Raw genomic sequence first — 22,774 nt, forward strand, 5'->3', positions numbered from 1 at the left:
ATTGATTGGCCTAAACATAGAATCCAATCTCTAAAAGATATGGTTTAATAATGAATATTATTTTATGTCATGAAAGGTGGCGGTCCTAGCTTGCATGACGCCCTGGACACCATCTGTCAACAGACTTGGAAAGAAAGTAAGCAGTGTAATAAGAGACAACACACAGCCCAGCCTCCCTGTGTCACAGATGTTTCATCAAATAATGTTTAACATATATTCACAAATATTTCAAATATATAAAAAAAGAAAACTCATCCAATCTAAAACTTTATTTCAATGTTTATATATTTGTTTTTTCAAACATACACACTGTTAGCTTCGATCTGTGTTCACCTCATCAAAAGTCCATTTTAGATATCTAAATATGAGTAAAGACACATTCAAATGACATTGAAATGTAAATTAAATCTATAAAACAGGGCTCCATTTACTGATAAAACTTTTCACAAACTTTGAATGCAGAGCATTATGACCTGAATGGTCTGAATTTTAAGAGCCAGTTCTTCATTCCTCAAACAGAAAGATTGGAACAGCATTGGTAAAAAGACAATTTCCAAAATTTGAAGCTGCTCCCATGGAATATTTCAAAAGTGTTTAAGTGTGAGGGGGTAGGGACTTACTTCATTACTAATCTTCATCTTCATTATTGCAAAAACAAACAACTATGACTTATCTTAAAATGTATTTAAGACATTTCCACCATATACAGTGGGGCCCAAAAGTCTGAGGCTACATTGAAGATCTCTAAAATTGTCACGTAAATCTGGAAATAGCCAGAAGGTTTGAAGATTCAGAAGGTAAGTGAAAGTGTCAGAAGTCAAATTATTATTCTAAGCAGAGGGGTTTTCTCAGCGTCAAATCACGGCTAAGTCTAAAAGTCTAGGGGGCAGTGCTGGAACTCTGAACCACTTTACACAATCTGCACGCTGAGTCAGAGCCAAAGTGGCCACACCATCAGAAGATCAATGCATCAAGCTGAGTTCACTGAGAGATGGATAAGAAACTTTGTCACTGATACACAATTTACTAAACTGAGAGGATGAGGAGCAGTTTCTGAACCACTTCTCAGGACGGAAACAAGGACAAACACTTGTTAGTTAGCAATCTGTTTGGTCCATCTACTACCATGTACTTCTACTTTAGACTACTGATGTGTATTTACAGAATATTCATGTTTTGGCACTAAGCAACACATTTGCTTAGAAATACCAGGATTTCACATTGGATGATGAAAAAAGTCTATTTACTGATGAATCCCAGTGATGGATTAGTATCAGTAACAGAAGGGTGTATGTAAGAAGACGAACAGGAGAGAGAATGATACCACTGTGTTTCAAAGCCACACTGAAACATGGTGCTGGAAGATGTTTTCAGACTCCTGCACAGAACTGACTCCACCCTGACTGAGGAGAAGCACCACTCCATTCTTCAGAGACATGCTCCACCCTCTGGTTGGATCTCTGTGGAGAAGGATTCATACAGCAGCAGGATAATGAGCCCAAACACCTCAAAGCTTCCACACAACTACTGAAGACCAAAAAAGACCAAGGAGTCCTGACTGTCCTGAACTGTCCTCCACGGTCACCTGGCCTCAACACGTATGAGGGCACTTGAAGAGTGAGAAAGCCAAACATCCTCTGTGACATCACAAGAAGCTGTGTGGAACACTGTCACATCATGCTGGGATAACATGAGTCAGCAGGTCTTACACTACCTTGTGGAGTCCATGCAGCTCAGTGTATGAAGGGGGACAAACCAAATACTGAGATATTCTGACATTCACTGATATTTTTTCAAACATTCAACTTTTCGCTCAAACTGTTAAACTGATATTATTATCTGGGATGAAACAAATAGAATTACATCTGAAACAAATGCAAAACAGAGGTATCTTGAAGAGTGGTCTCAGACTTTTGGACCCTTCTGTATCTTTTCTTCAAACTATGAGACAGAAGGGTCCCAAGAGAGTCTTAACTCTCAAACAATGCATGCTGGGAAGTCAGCTTATGTGATATGCTGATTATGTTTCCTTAGAAGAAAAATTCCATTGAACTCTGTAGAGTACAGTCATCTAACCAGTCAGTTCAAATCAAAACACTTTGAGTTTATAAATTAGCCTGAAAATAAAAACTTTAGACAGTTTAAGTTTAATTAACTTCAAATAAATAAAACTTGTGTATTTACGTTAAGTTACTGAGGAAAGATTTGTTGATTCAACTTTATTCCTGTAGGATTTTTTTGAGCTACCAGGGCACCACAACAAGGTCACTTCTGTTCGTATTTCAGTGCTACAATCTGACACCGAAATGTTTGAGTCTGTGCATCATTATTAATTCATTCTGCATTGTAACACTAGAGTACCAGCACTGCCCTGTCTTTAAACAGCATAATTTAAAGTGCATGATGATGATCAACATGGTGAGTGAACAAAAAGCTGCTTCATACTAACAACAGGAGCTCGCACCAGCTGTGGGGTCCAGTCATCCAAATGTCACTCAGTCACACTAGTTGTATCACTATGAAGTGTGACTGAGTTGAGTCATCACTAACACTATCCCTGTAGCACTCACTTCATCTATGACAAGTATTAAAGTCTAGAAGAACTTCACAGTTTGGCTCTTGGGGTTTGTTCCAGCACTGTCCTCATGTCCAGCAGTGCCTCCTCCACGGCCTGAGCCAGATGTGCTGCATTTGTTTCTTCGCAGTTGTTGAACGACGACACTGCAAAGTTGATGTGATCTTCCATAGGATTGTAGCACACACCATATCCATTAGGTACGACTGGGCCGAAACACATGACACAGTCAGTCTTGGACGGTACCTTATGAAGAAATGAGCATGTGATGTTAGTTAGCAAACTGTTTGGTCCATCTACTACCATGTACTCCTACTTTAGACTACTGATGTGTATTTACAGAATATTCATGTTTTGGCACTAAGCAACACATTTCCTTAAAACTATGATTCTGTCATTAGAAGAACATATCTGAGCCATTATGAATTTCTCAGTGGTTTTCTCTGGCCCATACCTGACTCGTAGACAGCTGGTAGTGTAAGGCTTTGGCGTAGGCCGTGTCCGTGAAGATATCAGGTATGGAGAGTTTTTTCTCAACAGCCACCATCTTAAGGCCCAGGAGGTGTCTGTCTATGGCCTGGCCACTGACTGCCTGTGGGGACAGACAGAATTAATTTCTTTGTGATGGCAGTACCCAGATCCAAACTGGTCAACAATAAGACTAAATGTTCTAGATTTTTCTTATTGCAACTAGCAGTAAACACTAATCACATTATTTACTAAAACAACTGGTCACTGTAGTTTTTAATCAAACATTACTCAAACAGGAGGGGACAGTGCATTGATGGGGACTATTTTCAGCAGCGGATTGATCCATATTTGCTGCTCTAGACAGTGTTTGTGGCAGCAGGATGGTGTGTGTGGGACTAAGTCAAAGTAAAGTACAGTATGTGTGTTTATCGTAATGAAGGAACATGTGGCTCACTGATGTGTTTTCATAGTTTTTGGAGCTCTGTGGAAGAAGGCACATCAGGCTGTGATAAACACATATGATATTTGTTAGTAGAAAAATATAGAAGAAAATCAGCAGACTTCTCCTTCACTCTCTGCTACCACTGGTGAACTGTGAACACTCACCATGTTAGTATATGACCTGTGTGCTCTTACAGCTTTCACCATCAGATCAAACTTCTCTGTGTTCTGTGAAAACCAGGAAAGAAGACAGTTAAGACATATTTTTTGGTTTAACAGTGTTCAAATATATCTGAATCTAATTTGACTTGAATCTGAATGTGTAACACTGAACATTATTCATCACTACTTTGTCTTTGGCTCCATCCCCAGTTTCATCTTTTTCTGAAATGTTTAAGTTCTATTTGAACCTGACTGTTGTATCACTAAGCATTGAGCCCAGTATTACATGGCAGAGTGTTTGCATTGCAACCTTAGTTACTGTCAAAACGGTGGCTGTAATTGCAAATAGAGTCCGGCAAAATCTCCCCTCTATTCAGACCTGTTTGCTTGAATTGTCGAAGGCCTTGACAAAGGCAGCAGAGGCACTCGAGGCTGATCGTATTGTATCTGTGCGGCCCAGTCTGAACATACGCAGGGAGGCACTTTCATATGTGGCGCAGCAGCGCTGGTACATCCTGTGGAAAAGAGGAAAGATGGTGTGAGAGAACTCTAACACACCTGCTGTTGCTTAGTCATCATGACCTTCAAGTATAAAGCGGCTCAGCGAAAAATATTCTCGAGTGTACAAAAATTCAAAGAAGTAAATCATTTTGCTCTTACTCTTATAAGTAAGAACGAATGCCGTCTCACAGCACAAAAGACACACACTTTGAACAATGACAAGAGACGGTGTGATGATACAGTAACACAACATGAACGACATGTCTCTTTTTTATTCCACACATTCTTCTTTCTTATCATATCATGGCACCTACATTACCCACAGTGTAACCAGCACTTCTGTCAGTCCTCTGGCTGTGTTATGCTAGCTGTGGCTAATGTAACCTGGAGCCTGTAGCCTGCAGCAGATAATGAGCTCACTTGGCTCTACTCTACAACCATACATTTTTGGTCTTCAGACCAACAGACACGTACTCAAGTGACATCAATGGAGGACATTTATCAGACTTGCCACAGCTCCTTCTGGAGAGTAGTTACTTTGCAACACATATAGTTTTGAGGGGCTGTAGCTCAGGAGGTAGAGCAGGTCGTCGTGTAATCAGAAGGTCACTGGTTCGAAACCCCTCTGCCATCAGTGTATGAATGTGTGTGTGAACTGGTGAATGTGATAAGTGTTGTAAAGTCAGTAGAATGGAAAAGCGCTGAAAATGTAGAAATGCAAGTCCAGTGTAATCAATGAATAATTGTTTCAATTGGTTCTCTGTAAACTTCACTTTCATGATGCATTGTCGGCCACCAGGCAGGAAAATGCTGACTACATAACTATATGTAGAAGCTTTCACACGTCTATTACATCTGTGTCCTGCACTGCTGGTAGTTTTTCCTCAGAGAAGAACAGATGTTGTCTTTTTCCACTTTAAACTTTCATCAAGTATAGTATCTTCAAACAAAGACTTTCATTTTTGACTCATTAGTTTAGTACCATTATTTAATTAATTATTCTTACTACTGATCATGTGATCTTGTAAATCCATTTAGCCAGACTTCTAGCTATGCTCTTGTTTAACTAATCAGCATCATATAGGGAACTATTGGCAGCTATGGACGTGGTTTAGGTGTAACAACAGCCAGAGAAGCACTGTTTAAAAACAACAATGGCGACTCTTCAAGAGGTTAGCATAGCTTAGAGTTTAGATTCTGAGCCTGAGCCCGAGCCCGAGCCCGAACCTGAGCCCGAACTTGACCCAAACCGGCCCGCGGGCTGGTTCAGGTCGATATTTCATGCCACTATCCTCGGGCCGGGCCGGGCCGGGCCAGGCTGGGCCCTTGATCAAGCATTTGTGTTGTTTTTTTTTAATCATTACTTTATTCATTTGCGATCCATTCCATTCTGAATAAACAAACAACGCAGTTTACATGCTTCGTCCTTGTTGCATTATTCATTAAAGGTCCCATATTATACTGTTTTTCATCAATTTCACACAGCTGTCAGAGGTCCAACAACACTGTATTCGAAATGTATTGCCCCAAACCCATCCGTGGTCCTGAATTTCAGCTGTCTGAAAGTCGCTCAAGTGAGCTCTACTGAGAGCAGGCTGTTTCTGTGCCTGCACCTTTAATGCTAAAGAGCTCCGTCCTGCTACACGCCCATCTCAGGGAGAGGATGCCGCTTACGCTAGCGGTAGCATGCGCTAATGCTTACGGTGGATGTATCGCTATGGCTCGCCGAGATGCTGTCGTTCAACCATACCAGTTTGACCCAGAATCGGACCCAGAAGGAGAGGCTCAGAAAAATACAGACTCTGCGGCTGCAGCAGGACTCCCCAACACAACCACCCGGCTCCCATCCCCCACTGACCTGCAACATGTAACATCTAAAAACAGTTAGCGAAAGCTGTGTTTGTCTCCAACACAGTCTCCAAACTCTTGGACACTGTTCGCATAGTCTCTGTCTCCAGTCTGCACATGTTTCCAGACTTTTTACTGTGACAACCAAGCTCCCTCGTAATATTATTAACATTAAACTCACTTCAAACACCGTTGCATAGCGGACCGAAGCAGAGCTAACTAGTTAGCCAATTTCAAGTTGACTTCACCATACTCGTAGGCAACTGTAAATACTATCAAAAACGTGGCGACACTTACCTGTGGCTCGGGTGCAGTTGCTGGGACCCTCCTTTTACGAGGGTCAGTGTCGAGGCAAAGCCAGCTTTGTACTGACCCTCGTTACTGAAGCAGTCCGATGTGAAGTGGTTAGCACACACAAACAAACAAACTTACATGAACCGTAGCCGGCACGTTGTCGTAAAAAATGAAACGCAACCACTGTCTCTTCTGTTCTTCTGTAGCTGGGACAAAATATAGGCACTTATGTTGATTTTTACCAACAACCAACAACAGAACAATTTGCGTGTCTAGCTCTGAGTGACGACATTGCGAAACACTGCTATCTTACCGCTGGACACACCGAACTTCACCTCGGGGATGAACGCCCCCCTCTCGGATATCTCTGGGGAGAGGGGGGAGTGTTTTCGCGCAGAGGAGGCCGGCCAATGAAAATCATTCCTTTCGTTACGTAACGAAAGGAGCTGAATCTGCAGAGACCATGCAGTCCCCGTTTGCTTTCCTCATTCTGGGAGTTGGTAGGCTCAGGGAGGACCAGTTTATATATGTAGAGACCAGAGAAAACATGTTTTTCATAATATGGGACCTTTAAGATAATTCTAAACAGTTTTCTGTAGTTCAAACAACTCGGAATTGTAGTTGAGAATGTCAGTTATGGGGGGGGGGTCATGTGACCGGCAAGCGCAATGGTCGGAAGACTCTAGAGCTCCCGTGTGATATCCCCATTTTTACTGATAATTTGATCTCTAAGACCTCGGCAGTGTTATACTTGGTAGTGAGAGCCATATAGGATGTCAAGCCAAAAGAAATTATTTGACTCGCCGACCAAAATCCCCCCGGCTAAGCGTAAGCAACAGGATGCTAACAGCTCGGCGGCTACTGATGTTAGCATGGAAGTTGCTATCTCATTAGCCCTAGCCAAACAGCGCGACCAGTTGGAAATGGTTGTCACCCGTGCTATTACCAATGCAGTGGGGAGTGTTAACGACTCTGTCGAGAAACTTCAGAAAGACTTAGACGCCCTTATGGATATTGTTCGGGGCTTGATGTCTAAAGTTGAGAGGGTTCAGACAGATACGCGGACCATGAAACGCCAGATATTAGACAACACCACCGGCCTCGAGAAGTTTCAACAGAAGCTCGCCCTGTTAGAGGACCACAACCGGAGAAACAACGTTCGGATTACAGGAATCAGTAAGGGTAGAGAGGGCGACAACGCAACCACTTTTCTCCAAGAAATGCTTCCCAAGTGGATACCCTTGCTCAGTAACAGAGTTGTTGAGATAGAGAGAGCTCATCGTATTTACAGCCCGCACGCGAAGGGGAACATCCCGCAAACCATGATACTGAGGCTGCTTCGGCACGGAGACCGCAACGCTATACTGAACGGTGCCCAGGAGGCGTCGAAGAATGCCCCCATACAAGATGCCGGCAAGTCGCTGCGTTTCTATGTTGACTACAGTGCCCACACGAGTCAATGGCGGAAAGCATTTGTGGGTGTACAGAAGTATCTACGCGAGAAGGGTATCCCATCCTTCATGATCTATCCTGCCACTCTGAAGATCATCCTGGACGGCGAGCAACGCAGCTTTTCTACTCCGGAGGACGCAGAGGAGTTTCTACGAGGATCTCGGCATGGGGTCTCGACAACGCGGGCGGCAGCCCATCAACACAGGGAAGTGATGGAGCAGGAGTGCGAGACGGTGCAGGAGGAGAGTTCTGGCACTTGAAGATAAGGCGAGGAGTTTTTCATGACCCGGATTTCACCGTAAGATCTGCCCTGTTTATAATGGACATCTATCTGTCCCATACTAATTATGACATTGAGGGCTGTTGGTCCCCTCCCAGGCTATACTACTAGTTACTGTTTCTAAGAGAGAATATGGACCCTGCCACACAGTAATGTTTATGTTTCAGAGGGACAATTTCAGTTATTTTTCATGTATATAGCCTGAGTCTGTCAATAGTGGGCCTCACGTTTATGTTTCAACTGTTTATATTCCTGCCAGGTCAGTTATGTTTATAAGTGGGATACAACCGAGTTTTGGAGTCTCAATGAGCTGCATTATGCAGTGGTCAAGTTACACAGAAACACGGGTTTTGGGGTATGGGCATGGCAGCAATGGGGTGGGTGTGGGTCTCTTACTGGACTATATGCTTGGATACTTGGTTTACAGTCAAGTGTATAACTGGAATATAACCACAGTGATTTTTGATAATGGTTAAATTGACTATCCTGAGTCTGAATATCCGGGGCTTGAACGTCAATATCAAGAGGGTTAAATGTCAAGAATTGATGCGTCGAGCAAATGCCGACATAGTACTAATTCAGGAATCACACTTAAAACAAGGAGATGTCCAAAGGATGCTAAATAAACAATATATGGTGGTCTCCTCCTCCAGCAGTGGGTCTAGCTTGAAAGGAGTAATGATTATGTTCAAGAGGAATTTACCCGTGAAAATTGAAGGGACTAGTAACAGCATATGTGTGTACATCAATTTATGGTATGAAGGTTGCATTTATATCAGTATATGCACCAGCAGTCTTTGAAGATAATTTCTATCCTGACCTCACGGAGGAATTACTGAAACTCACAGAATATGAATTAGTTCAAGGAGGTGACATGAATGCGGCCTGTAACCTTAATTTAGACAGATCTACAAGCTCATTTACACATAGTCAGCAATCAGCCTCTACGGCCTTGAATACAATGAAAAACAACTTGAACCTTTTTGATGTTTGGCGATCTCAAAACCCCGGCAGTCGAGATCACACTTGTTTCTCTGCATATCATAAGTCATTCTCAAGGATTGATTATTTTCTACTGTCGCGTGGTTTGAAGGATTGTGTAACACCTGTTAAATTTCTCCCAGCCACACTGGCTGATCACAACCCATTAGTTCTCGGTATTGATCTCAGTTTCAAATCCAAAAAAATCTCAGAGATGGCGTTTCAACACCTCTCTTTTAAAGGACACTGCATTTGTCTCTGAATTAAGAATTAAACTGTCCATATTTCTCCAAGACAATATGGGCTCTGTTGACGACGCTAGGCTAGTGTGGATGGCAACAAAGGGTTTTATCCGTGATTTTACAACGTCGTACGCATCGCATATGAAAAAGGTATGCCTGGAGAGGGCTCTTAAGCAGAACTATTCTAACACAGTTAGTGACGAGTTGCAGGTCGTTAGACAAGAGCTGAATGATTTATTACGCAGACGAGCGGAATTCATTATACATAGAACTAGGCAAAATTACTATTGTAACAGAAGTAAGCCCAGCAGGCTCCTGGCTCTAAAATGAAAACAGCGTGAATCAAAAGCGTCCATCGATTCAATACACCACCCTACTAAAGGCCTGGTTTCTAATCCAGCAGAGATAAATAACACCTTCCAGGTATACTACGAGGATTTATACACATCGTCTGGCAGCTTTGACCCAGAAGTGTGTAATAATTTTTTGGAAGGGGTGGATCTGCCCACCCTACAAAGAGAAGAGGCAGCAGACCTGGGCCGTCCGATAACTTTGCAGGAATTGAAAGCTGCACTGAGTAAAATGTTAAGAGGGAAATCTCCAGGCCCTGATGGGATTCCGCCTGAAGTGCTCTTGCATTTCTGGGACCTCCTCGGACCGGTTCTTCTGAGCTCCATCCAGACTGCTTTAGAGAAAGGTGCCTTTCACGAACACAGCAATGTAGCTTTAATCTCATTGTTACCAAAAAGGGCAAGGACCCATTACAATGCTCTAACTACAGACCTATATCTCTGATAAATTCGGATCTGAAAATTTACTCCAAGTTGCTGGCACTACGCCTGGAGCGCTATATGGATAAACTAATTCACACCGACCAAGCTGGGTTCATGAAGGGCCGTCTTGCTGCGGATAACATTAGGCGTTTAATGCATGTAATAGAAGAATCTAAACAGCTTCAGGTGCCGCGTGCTATTCTGTCACTCAACGCTGCCAAAGCTTTTGACAGGGTCGAGTGGCAGTATTTGTGGGCTGTATTGCGAAAATTTCAACTAGGTGAAGCTTTTACTAAGATGGTACAAACTCTGTATGCAAACCCCTCGGCTATGGTCAACACAAACGGATTGAACTCCAGACCCTTTCCCATTTTCCGTGGTACAAGACAGGGCTGCGGCCTCTCCCCTAGCCTGTTCATTCTCTCCCTCGAACCGTTTACGCAGCACCTTAGGCAAAATTCGGTCATGTCCCCTATCCGAATCAGACAGACATCTCATACCCTGTCGGCTTTTGCGGACGACGTCCTCATATATATGACAGACAGAGAGAACAGAGAAAACTCTGTTAACTCTTTATTAGTGGCTTTTGAGGATTTCAAACAGCAGTCAGGATTTAAGATCAATTGGACAAAATCAGCTCTGATGTTGCTAAATGAAGCTGCCAAGAAAGCCAAAATATCAAGCCAGATTCCCATAGTAACTCAAATCACATACTTGGGCATACAGATACACCCTTCGCTCCAGAAAATAGTGAAGAGCAACTATGAAAGAATTCTTAAGGAAGTTGAACATGATCTTGCTAACTGGACCAGGCTACCTGCCTCGTTGCAGACGCGTATATCTGTAATTAAAATGAATGCTTTGCCTCGCGTTAATTTCTTGAGTATGATTCCACTCTCTCCCTCTCCAGACTACTGGGCTAAAATTGATAAATTGTTACATGGATATATTTGGAATAATGGCCATCCAAAACTTAAGCTTTCTGTGCTACAGAGACCCAAAGATCAGGGTGGGCTCGCCCTTCCAAATTTCAAAGTATACCACCAATCCTTCCAGCTACGTCCTGTCATGGCTTGGCTTGACGGTCGCTCATGTGTCTCATGGAAATCTTTAGAGAACAATCTAGTTCACCCGAGGAGATTGAAGGGCATTTTATTTTCTGGCATAAAAGATAAATACTGTATGTTGTACTGTGGCCCCATTATTGCCAAGACAATTAGAAATTTCAGGATCGTTGAGAGAGACTTGAAGGGGAACTTAAAGTGGCACAATGATGCCCCTCTGTGGTACAACATGAATGTACAGATTAGAAATAAGCCACTGGACTTTAAACCATGGTCTTTGAAAGGTATTAATGTTGTTGGGGACCTGTATGATGGCAATGGCATGCTTAGCTATCAGGATTTGAAAGACCGCTTTGATCTGCAGGACTCTTCTTTTTTTTATTATTTGCAGATAAGATCGGTACTTAAAGCACATGGTGTGCCACTGAGGACTGAGCTTCCCATGCACCCTCTGATAAATTGGATAAACTCCCTTCCCTGCAGGGGCTTTGTATCGAAAGTCTACTCCAAACTATCTGGACAACAAGAGACTCTACCGATGATCAGAGCATGGCTGAGAGACTTCAATCAGAAGGATGACGACATTTCTTGGATCAATGTGTGGGAGAACATCTTTCTCGCCTCCAAGAATCCAAATCACCAACTTATTCACTTTAAAGTGTGTCACAGACTCTATTATACACCTGTCACTAGGTTTCGCATGAAACTGATACCATGTGCCAACTCAATGCAATAGGATGTTATTTATTAAATTAAATTACTTATTATAAGTTAATTTCATTTATATCACCAAATCACAACAGAAGTCATTTCGGGTCACTTTTCCTATAGAACAGGTCTGGACCGTGTTCTTTTAATAAATAATGATGTTGTGGAGCTGAACTGTGGGCCACGCCCCTCCAGCCTGGATACACCAGGTTGAGTGCCTCTCCCAGCCTGAATGCAGCAGGCTGAGTGCACCAGGTGAGAGTGGTTGGTTAATTAACTGGGTTTGGAGTCACACACACTCACAATCACTATAGAGCAGCAGTGGGAGCACGCAGCATGAGAGGTGACTGAGATCTGGGCCCAGTATTTCAAAACTTGTAATCTGGATCAGAGTAATCCGGATAATGAAATCCTCCTTTTCTCAGTCATGGATCACGGTGATCCTGCTGACTTTACATGAGTATTTCAAAACACTGGCAGGGTGGATCACCGTGATCCCGACCTGGCTGGATACAGATTTCCAAATCTCAAGTCTCCGCCTCCGGGATCTGAAACATGGCGGACTACTTCACGAAAGGAGTAGCTGAGAGCGCGACTTTCACGTCAAAAGTGTAGGTTTATCGTCGTCTAATGTGTAGCGGTTTTAAGACCATACGAACGCCAACCAACATATCATGCAAGCCAACTATTTGAATTGTCACCTTATTAAAACCAGGCCGTAGCGATCTCTAATTGAGCCGCGGCCGTGCTAACGGGAGCTAACCCGGCTCCATTGACTTGTGTGTTAAGCAGCTAGCGGGCTATCATTAGCGTCACGTCATTGACAACACAGCAGACTTATAAATAGGCTACATGTGTACAGACCTGCTGCAGTACTTAGAAAACATAACGCTACACAGTATGAGTATTAACTATACGGTTGGTTCAGAAGTATCAGAATGCTACAGTGATGCTGGTGATGATATCATGTTTTTGTGTACATAAACACAATTTGGGATTGTGGATTAAGATACTCATACACCTTCTACTTTCAGAGCCACTCACAGCCATGGACCACTCAGCTACAAAAGGGCGAGTGCTGGAAATCCTTGGAAATGCTTTAATTGTATTGATACATTTAAGGTTTTCAAGTAAATGGAGTTTGAATAAAGTGCTTGAAACTGCTAAAAATTGTAATAGCATTACTTTCATGGTATATACCTTGGTCAGTGACACAATTAGAAACATTTTTTCATCCTAATTTCTCTCCCGTATATAGAAGGCTCTCACTTAATAGAATTATGGTCATTTATAAAAGGATCTGATTTGATGAAGTAAAATAATCGGTGTGTACACAAACACTTATTGAAATACATTGCTGCATGTTTTAAAATCACATTCAAGCTATATCCAAACATTTTAAAAGTGCATTATTAGAGACGGAGACGGAAGAGTCATGCTGGTGATGAGGATGCCTACGAAAAGCTCCTCAAAATGGAGACCGAGAGAGCGGTCAAACAAATTGAACTGGCCAACGAACAAATATAGCTGACGCTGCTTCAGCAAAGAAAAAACAGAATTGAAAATAAAGCTATTGGAGAAACAGCTCACTTCTGACCTTTGAGATGGGTTAGGGTCCTGTTTTAGTTAGTGGTTGAAATGTCTTTGTTTTGTTGGAATTAAACTTTGTTTGGACCCTGCATTCCTGTTGTCTTTCTCTGATGTTTTGGTACATGCAAGTTACAATGTTTGGTGAACTAGAATTTGAGAAATAGGTCTGTAATTGTTATTTTTATTTACAGCAGTTTTAGAAAGTGTGGTCAAAAATATTTTACTATGCTTTAAATTTCTTACAATTACTTTAATTATTTGTTAAAAGTAAAACACTAACACTTTAGATTAAGTGTAATGAACATCTTGAGTAACAATATCTAGGAGAAGTGGAGCTGAGACTTTGTCAATCCAAGTCAAATCCACCTCTGAGGTGCGATTCAAGTGATCCTGAAATTTTGGTATCAAGTTGATCCAGATATCTGCCTTGCGTTTTGAAATACCCAAATCCAGCCTTTTATCTGGATTCAAGGGAGGATTGGATTACCAGAGCTGAATCCTGATCTTCAATATAAATATCCCAGTTTTCAGATCAGATCTAGATTTAATCCAATCCGACCAGGATAATCCTGTCAGATCACTTTTGAAATACTGGGCCCTGGAGATCTGGACCAGAACATCAAGATTTGTTTGTGCAGAGCTGGGCTTTCGGGGGAGACGCAGCCGGTGAGCTCTTTGTATTTTCATGGCCTTGTTTGTTGCACTGCTGGTGTCCACTTAATGGTGGTGAGCACTTGGGTGATTTGATTGGGAGCTGTAGATGGCTGGGATCATGTTAAATAAATGTAATTAAAATATTATTTTATGGTTGAATGCAGTTAAAGTATCATGTATTTGGATTTATCCTGGAGAGCTGATTTATTGTATAGTTAAAATCTTAGAATCATAAGGTTAAATCAAATGCATTGAAGGTGATTGCTGTATACTGTATTTAACTTATTTATTTGCGATATTAATTATTTGCTGCTTATTTACAGGGTTTATTTCTGGTTATTTAAAAATTGAGTAATTCTTGTTTGTGTTTATCTTGTTTCATTTTCTTAACGTGGTGTTTGTTTGTGTTTAAAGGTTTTTCACCTGACTATCCACAATTGCATCTGACTTCCATAAATAAAAAGAAAGAAGTAAAAAGAGCAAAAGTGTGATGAGTGGAATCCTGTAAAGTCCTCCCGAGATTAGCTGCCTTTCAAGTGGGGAGTTCTGCACTGATACCTTGCAACAGTGAGGGCACTTGACAGATGTTATTGATCTAATTTAAGCGAGGATATTTCGCTTCATTTTCTTCATCGTCACGCATCTACGCTTCTCCTCTGCTCTCTGTTTTACGATGGGCGGAGCTTCGCACCGGCGTACACACAAACAAACATGTGAACACACACCTACAGACAGACACGGAGAGAAGAGGACAACATGTCGCGTCGACCCCCTCTGCCTGAAAAACAGGCGAAAATATCCACGTTTTTTAAGCGCACTCAAAGTGATTCTGACGAGGCAAACGTTAGCTCTGCTGCTAGTAGTAGCGAAGGTATCTCTGCCGCTGCTGGTTCAAGCACAGAGCAGAGTACATCCATGGAGCAGAGCAGTAGCCCACCTGCTTCACCCCCTCCCCCCGACAAGCAGCACAAGTCCAGTCACCATAGGTTGACAGGGTTCGACCCCACTTGGCTGTCAGAGAGGAAGTATTCCTCCTGGCTGTACAAAACTGATATTGGTAAGTACGCAAAAAAAGAGAAACAAATAAAACACAGATAGATGGATAAATAAACAAAAGTAGATTAATAGTTGTAAATAGTTGTATCTGTAATAATTGTATCTGTAATTTGTACAAAAAAGAAAGATATTGCAGAAGTAGTTGTAATTGTTGGAGAGAAAAGAGAAAAAAATTGTCAAAGAGTGTTTTAAAGTATTGTTATTAAAATGATTCCTGTTTGTTAACTGTCAGCCTGTTTGGCCTGCTGCTCCAGCACCAAAATAAACATGGGGAGTCTTCGCTCTGTCGGCAGTATCCTTTCTCATGGGGAGCGGAAGTACACCTGCTCTTCTTCATCGCACAGGTTACATTACCCACTAAACAAAAGGAGGCGGTAGTGGCGCTACATTGAATAACTCTTTGTCTTGACTGTTACAGCACATATTAAAAAATTGTCGGGTTTAAATCGGGCTCGGGCTCATAATTACAGTTAATGTGGCGGGCCGGGCCGGGCAGGGCTCGGACACACCGTGCACGGGCTCGGGTAGGGTCGGGCTTAAGGCTGCACGATATTGGAAAAAACTGACATTGCGATTTATTTATTTTTGCGATAGATATTGCGATATTAAAACATAGAAGAATTTTCACCAGATGACTTGAATAGCTCTATTTGGAAAGAATTTGGTTGATTCACCATGACACCCTTGTATTCATTTATTACACAGCTTTATTGAATGCTGCTCTCTGATTGGTCTATCGCTGCGTTCTACGGTCCGTTATTTCTGTATAATGACCGTCGTCAAGTGTAACAGACCGTTGCTAAGGACAGCGCTCTGATCCGCCCTGGCAACATATAGCAACATAAGCAAGACAGCTGGACTTTCAACGCGTTACACCAACCACAGCATAAGAAGCACCGCTGTCCAGCTCCTCTCTCAGGCCGGCCTTGAAAGTGAAAGTGAAAAATTTACCGACCAATCCTTGTCGCTGCTGAATCATTGTGGGTGATTATTTATTATTTATTTCACTCGTAAGCCATGTAATAAGCGGGAGGTTCGGAGGTTGTTATGGAGAAATAAACCCTGACAGGTTGTATGGTTTCATACAACCTGAAGGGGTTTATTTCTACATAACAACCAACTAACTATACATTATCCCCTACATAATACCCTTCTATTAATCCAAGCTAAGGTCAATGATCTGATGTCATTCTCTAAAATAGGGGGGGTTCATCTGTAATTGAAGCCGTTTTTTGAATTTACTCTGAAATACGTGCTTTTATTTTTAAATGAGACAAACCAGAAGTGGTATCTGTTAGCTCCGTAAGCTTCACGCAGAGACTGAAGAGCACCTGTAGCGGTGATGTTACCTCGTTAGTTCGGTTTTCTTTTTTATCACTCCATGCTTCTTTGTGTTTGCTACAGCTGTGTGCACATGGTTTTATGAGAAGTTTATGTTGAAGAAACATATGTTTTGACTGTGAAGATTGCCCCTGGGGGATGACTCTGCCGCTGGTTGAGAAGCAGGCTAAAGTGGTCAGTACTACCCTATGTATTCTTTATCGGTGTTAGCTACAGTGTTAAGCAATGCTATTTCTGTAATGATTGCAATAGCTGATTTTGTCATTTTTATTTTGTTTACCTGAACTTTAGTTCTACGGTGTTAATAAACATCTGTGAAGGAAACTGGAGTCTAGCATCCAATCAATGGGCGGCATATCATCTGTTCATCTGATCAAAATAGAGCATTAGGGATGGAAGTCTCTTTAGCCAGCCTGTTGTGCAGTGCATTATAGGTGGAATAAGATGATGCACAGAAGAGAAAAAAAATGCAACAGTGACACTTTTGACACTGTAGTGGACTTAGCTTTTAAGCTAGAGATTTCAATGAATCCGTTGATACCAAATACACCATGCTGGCTTACTGGGAAAGGGGTGAAACGTCGCTCCAAAGTTGAACTGTTTTACTGCGAGTGAACTTTGAAGGGGGGACTTTTAATATCGCATGTCCTGCGATGTGACTATCGCGCATGCGCACATCGCAATGGCGATGTTCAAACGATATATCGTGCAGCCCTAGTCGGGCTTGATTTTTTGGGCCCAATCTAAGCTCTAGCGTAGCTGCTATAGCATCAGTTACATCATTATGTTTCATTGAAAGAACAACACTGAAGGCTTTCCTCAATAAAAAAAGAGGGTTTCGCTCTTTTCTCTGCTTGTTTTTACCAACAAGCTCCACTGGTCTCCTACTGTTGATCTGATTGGTGATCAACAGTTAGCCCGCGACAGTTTCTTACTGCTCCTTCTCAGTGTAACAAACCATCTGGTGCGTCGGGTTACAGATTATTATAAGTAGCTGAGGACGGGCAGATCCACCTCCATGACGGGAGACAAGAGTCTCTGTTGCAGCTGAACTTTGTGATCATGGTTTTTGTTACATGAAGCTCTGAAGTGAGCCTTGTTGTTCACCTCCACGCCACCTTTCAGCAGCTCACCTGTAGTAAGCCAGTTGTAGTGCTATTTGTATGAAAGCATCAGGACTCATCTTGTGGGCCTTTGGGACATTTTTCCCGAAGTTGCCAAATACAATGACCCTCATGTCCAGGTCCTGGGCCAGTCTGTGGTGGGAGAAATGTCAGGACAGTGAGACCTGGTCCATTTGTATGCCTAATGATATTAAGTATAAATATGTATATATTTATTATACCGATGTCATGTAATATAATCTGGCCTCACATGTTCATGTTGTTCTTGGCTTCCTCGATGTCCTTCTTGATCTCAGGCGTGATGTTGAAGTGCAATTTCTGGGGCATGGGCAAAGGCACCATGGGAGTGCGCACCATCTCTGGCTTCCTCCTGTTACAGAAACAAGAAAGAAAAGAACAGAAACATGAGATGGAACAAAACCCAAAGTCATAGTAAATAAAGATTTTCTAATTGTGATTTTCTAGCAGATTATTGAGTCTTTCTGTCTTGTAGCTAACCATTCAAAGATGCTGTAGCAAAACACCTACAAAGCCAAATTAATCTTTGACCTACTTACGTGTACTCCACAACATGGTCAATCAAGGCCACTATGGGTGGGCCCTCAGCTGGGGCATGCTCGTAGTTCGCACCACATGTCCCATCCTCTCCAACAATAAACTGAAAGAATGGTCAGAAATCTTCAGAGAGCAAAACATAAAACATCGGACTGTATTACAGACTGAGGAATGTGTGCCAGAGGTGGAAAGATAGATTAGATTAAATTAGATAGCTACCATCCATGCAGTCTATCCCAATTATTGTCATGATGGCCTTAGTTGTTTATTTCACGCACATGTTGTAACCTTCTGGAGTCAACAGATGCGCCGGTGCATCCAAATCACATGACCGATTTAAGATGACGTAGCAGCAAGACTTCAAACTATATACCAGTTTTAAATTGTGTTGAAAGGTAAAACGAGACTTATGATAAATAATTTACACCATGCTTTTTCCTGAATATTGTCATCACGTTTGGTGTGCGTTTGGTGCAGGAAGAAACGGTAAAAACGGGCTATTCTAAGGAAAGTGCTTGCAAGCAAAAAAAAAACATGACACCCCTTTTCCTACTGGATTTGATGTTTTTTGTGTGATTTTTAGGTCCAATGTGTTAATACAGTATGTCAAAATGAAAAAATAACTGTTAAGTCACACATGTATGGTTGTGCTGAAAAAAATGACACCAAACAAGGCAAGGTAAACAGTTTTTAAGGTGAAATATAAAGGTAAGATCAAAAGTAGTCAAAAACAGCCAAACGGCCTTGACTCCAGAGAGTTGAAAACAGAGATAACAGCACACATCCCCAGACAGTCTTTACTCATAGACATTCATATTGTTGCTCTTGTTTGTTTACCTGAAAAGTGATTTTTATTTACTTTTTTTTTTTTTTGTTTTAAATGTAGCCTTTATTTAACAAGGTTAGTCCCATTGAACACAGACAACCTGGACTCAGTTCAGACTTGTGGAACAATCAATCGCAGAACGCCAAGAAAGCAAAGATAGTGATTTCTATATTTGAAGTTTAAAAGAGAAGATCCATAAATAGGAAATATGCCAAAATTTGGTTTCATAAATAAAAATGTACCAAAGACTAAGCAGCGTGCACATAAAGCAGACCAATTCACTTTGAGTATGATACACACTGATGAAAAACATTTCGTAATAAATGTCAAAGCCCCATGATAAAGAGATTCAGAGAGATAGGAGCCAGGGGTTTGAACAGTCTCAAACTGTCTTTTTTCTACTTTACACTAATTCCTCTGTGTCTTTTCTTGTGTACAAATGAGTGCAACTCTATGAATGTCTTTGAGTAGAGACTGTCTGAAAAAGGGACAGTTCACCCCAAAATTACCAGTAGTGCTAATGATAACCTTTCTCGTGAGCACGAGATACTTTCTCATGCAAGTTTTTTTTCTTCACGTGCCCAAGATATGCGCGACAATCAGTGGTATCCCTCAGCCTGGGATATCGTTTGAAAATGGAAGCTTGATACTTGAACACTATTTATTCATTGAAGTGTAGTTACGGTGAACTCGGCCTGCATCATGATTAGGACTCACAATGAGGATATGGAGTGTAACAATTCTGTGAGAGCTGTCACTGACTTTATTTACAGGCTTTCATAAATCATACAATCCATATTCGCAGGTGGTGAGGATGATCCAGATGAGCTGACTAGAGAAGGCGGTGTGTGCGTGTGCGGAGACTGCACTGTCTCCAGTGCGCTCTGCGCGCTGTCTCACACACAAACTACATGAAAACTAAAATCGTATTCGGTGAAACATGAACAGTAGGCTATACATTCTTTAATGCTTTTTCATTTAATCTCGGATTTCTACCATCGATTATGATTACTGGATCAGTTAGTTACCAAAGATGAACTGCACTTCAGGACAGGAAATGTGATGATGGCAAAGCACTCAATGGGGGAAATATTGATTTAAGGTTTGTGTTGGCTGATATTTTTACAACTGAAAGGTGTTTATGGAATAACTATTAAACTTTACTATAAGCTCAAATACGGAAGTGCAAGTACGTGAGTAACACTGCTGGTTCGAATGTTTATGACAACGTGCTCACAAGACTTTTCTTGTGAGTGTTTTTATAAACCTCGTATTTGTAATAGCCTCGTATTTGCGCTTGTAAATATCAGCCAACACAAACCTTAAATCAATATTTCCCCATTGAGCGCTGTGCCATCATCACATTCCCTGTCCTGGAGTGCAGTGGAGAGGGTCGGACTCTTTGGTAACTAACTGGAATAATTATTTGTGTGTGAAATCGCTGCAGTGGACACGACTGTGCTGTCAGGTGCACAGAGCACACCGGAGACAGCGCGCACCGCGAACTGGAGTGTGTGTGTGTGTATGTGTGTATAAAAATCCTCACCTGCAGTGTCTTGTCAAACCAGCGGTTGCCACTGTTCCACTGGCTGCCTCCTCCATGCAGCATCTGGATGGCAGCACAGCTGCGGTACGTCTCCTCAGACACTCGGGGCATCGCTCCGTCCAAACACAGGGTGAAGATGCTCCTCTGGATTGCCGACACCGACTCTTTGTTGGTCTTATCTGCACAAATTAAGTACACAAACATGTTTTTTTTAGCTAATGGAGATATCTAGACAGTAGACAATACTCTAATTTGCAAAATAAAGATACCTAATGATTTATCAATGTGTTTTTATAATTAAAAAATTTTGTTTTTTTAAAAACACTCCAAATTTTTTTTTGAATCCTATAAATGCAGTTTCATCGGATTACCCTCCCTGGTGCACTGGACATTTGGGAGACTGAAACGTCCAAAATCAAAAAGAAATTAAAGAAATAAATATATGGCTCATTAATAAATAAGTCATTGAATATGGCAAAAATATACAAAACAATTTAGGCATTCAATAATTTATCAAGGGTGACATGAATTGATGTCTGTTGTAATTTGCATCTGTAGTTATTTCCCTTAATTAATTCACCTATTTGTCTTCCAATTTTATTTTTCATTTTATTTATGTATTTATTTAGTCACGATTTATTTATGTATTCTTTTCCCTTCACATTTTTCCCCCATTTAGTATTTCCACAAACTTTTTATTTCTGTCATTCATTATACAAGCACACTGCTTTTCAGCTGTTTGAGAAGACTCCATCGCTCTTCAGTTCAGTGTCAGTGGTCTCTGAGCTCACCCTTGATGAGGCTGACATAAGACTTGCCCCAGGAGTCGCGATGCTGGGTGGTGAGGATGCCGACAGGCTCCATGTTGGTCTGTGAGGAGCTGCAGATCCTCTCCAGCTGAACGCAGAGCTGATCAGCCGTCAGTGGAGTTCCATCACTGTTGTACACGTCCAACACAAAGAACTGATTCCAAGAGGAAGAAAGACAAGAAAGCCTCAGAAAGTCAGGCTTCTCACTTTTCATGGACAACTGTCTGTGTGCCAGATGTAATTACTGCAACTAGCAATTATTAGCTGCAGCTAAAGAAGAATAAGGTCAGAGAAAAACAAAGTAACAGTTGGTTATACATAAGTCCACACCTGTATTATTTAGACTCAACTAAAGAGGGCATGTTAGAGACACAAACACCTAATGGATGGTGATGGTACAACTTTGACCTGATGCAGCAACTGTTTTTCATCAAGCCTTTTATCGCATAAACTGTTTTCCTCTCTGCTCTGGCAGCAGAAACCTTAAACTGTTATTTGGGTTAATCACGTATTCATAATCACTTGTTCTTTATGAGACATCAATCTAGATCACTGAATGTGTTGAAAATGTCATACTCTAGAAAACCCGGAGTTTGCTGCTGATAGCAGTCGGCACTAATGTCAGGCTCAGTGAAACCTGGTAGCCAAGACAGAGCCAGACTACGCTGAACTGAGGTCCTTGATCCCAGAGGAGCTCGGACACAGCTCCTCACCTCAAAGTTGTGTACAACAGTAATGTGTTTGGGCGGCCTGGAGCTCTTGGCGTGGTTCACCACCGAGTCCTTCTTCAGACCTGGGATACGGCAGGACAACAGCACTTCATAGTACTGATTCATACACAGGGGCTTCCCTCCCAGGTATTCAACTGGTAGTGTCTCACTGCAAAACATATGAGCACTTACTTAGCCACAATATCATTTACAATATATTCCACTTCACTCAGTGTCTCTGAGACTACCAGCTTCATTAAATCCACCTCTATTTACATAGTGACACTAGTTTAATCAGATCTCCCGACAGCTCTGGGATCAGCTGATCATCTTACTGTTGTAATAAGACACTGAGTCACACTGAAAACTCATCTGGTTAGTCACTTGATCGCATACAGTTTTCTGTGACCTTATTACTTTGTAACAAGCTGATTGCTCCAAATGATATGATCAATGAAACATATATGAAATATTACAGAGTCGGCCCTTTAATTCATGTAGATTAGTCAGATTCCAAACCAACAAAGCAAAAATCATCTGGTTCACTGACGGTTTATAATGTAAATAATGCTCATGTTAATAATTCAATAACCTGCATCACACTGATAAGTGAGCTCATCATTGAAACAGCTGCTGCAACACACAGTAAGCTAGTTAAACTTTCATAAATGTTAGCTTTGTGGCTAACACTGAGCCAAAGATGCTCTTTTTAATCTGATATCAAATGTCAGGTCTTATGTCCATCTCACAAATGTGGATGTTGTTGTCGAT

At 41.6% G+C, this 22,774-nt stretch overlaps 1 protein-coding gene across 1 annotated transcript in view; it reads right to left on the reverse strand.

The window, feature by feature from the left end:
* Nucleotides 1–254: 254 nt before the first annotated feature.
* Nucleotides 255–22,774, reverse strand: part of LOC141005669 (carnitine O-acetyltransferase-like) — a 29,272-nt gene continuing 6,752 nt past the window's right edge. The window contains exons 5-14 of the mRNA XM_073477597.1: nucleotides 22,007–22,172; nucleotides 21,276–21,447; nucleotides 20,485–20,663; nucleotides 18,115–18,215; nucleotides 17,808–17,927; nucleotides 17,567–17,689; nucleotides 4,029–4,164; nucleotides 3,653–3,715; nucleotides 3,030–3,167; nucleotides 255–2,821 (exon numbers count right to left, since the gene is read on the reverse strand). Of these exons, the coding sequence (XP_073333698.1) occupies nucleotides 2,606–2,821; nucleotides 3,030–3,167; nucleotides 3,653–3,715; nucleotides 4,029–4,164; nucleotides 17,567–17,689; nucleotides 17,808–17,927; nucleotides 18,115–18,215; nucleotides 20,485–20,663; nucleotides 21,276–21,447; nucleotides 22,007–22,172 (1,414 nt within the window). The 3' untranslated portion in view covers nucleotides 255–2,605. The remainder of the gene's footprint in view (nucleotides 2,822–3,029; nucleotides 3,168–3,652; nucleotides 3,716–4,028; nucleotides 4,165–17,566; nucleotides 17,690–17,807; nucleotides 17,928–18,114; nucleotides 18,216–20,484; nucleotides 20,664–21,275; nucleotides 21,448–22,006; nucleotides 22,173–22,774) is intronic.

This window comes from Pagrus major, chromosome 12, assembly GCF_040436345.1.
Source record: "Pagrus major chromosome 12, Pma_NU_1.0".
Classification (NCBI taxonomy): domain Eukaryota; kingdom Metazoa; phylum Chordata; class Actinopteri; order Spariformes; family Sparidae; genus Pagrus; species Pagrus major.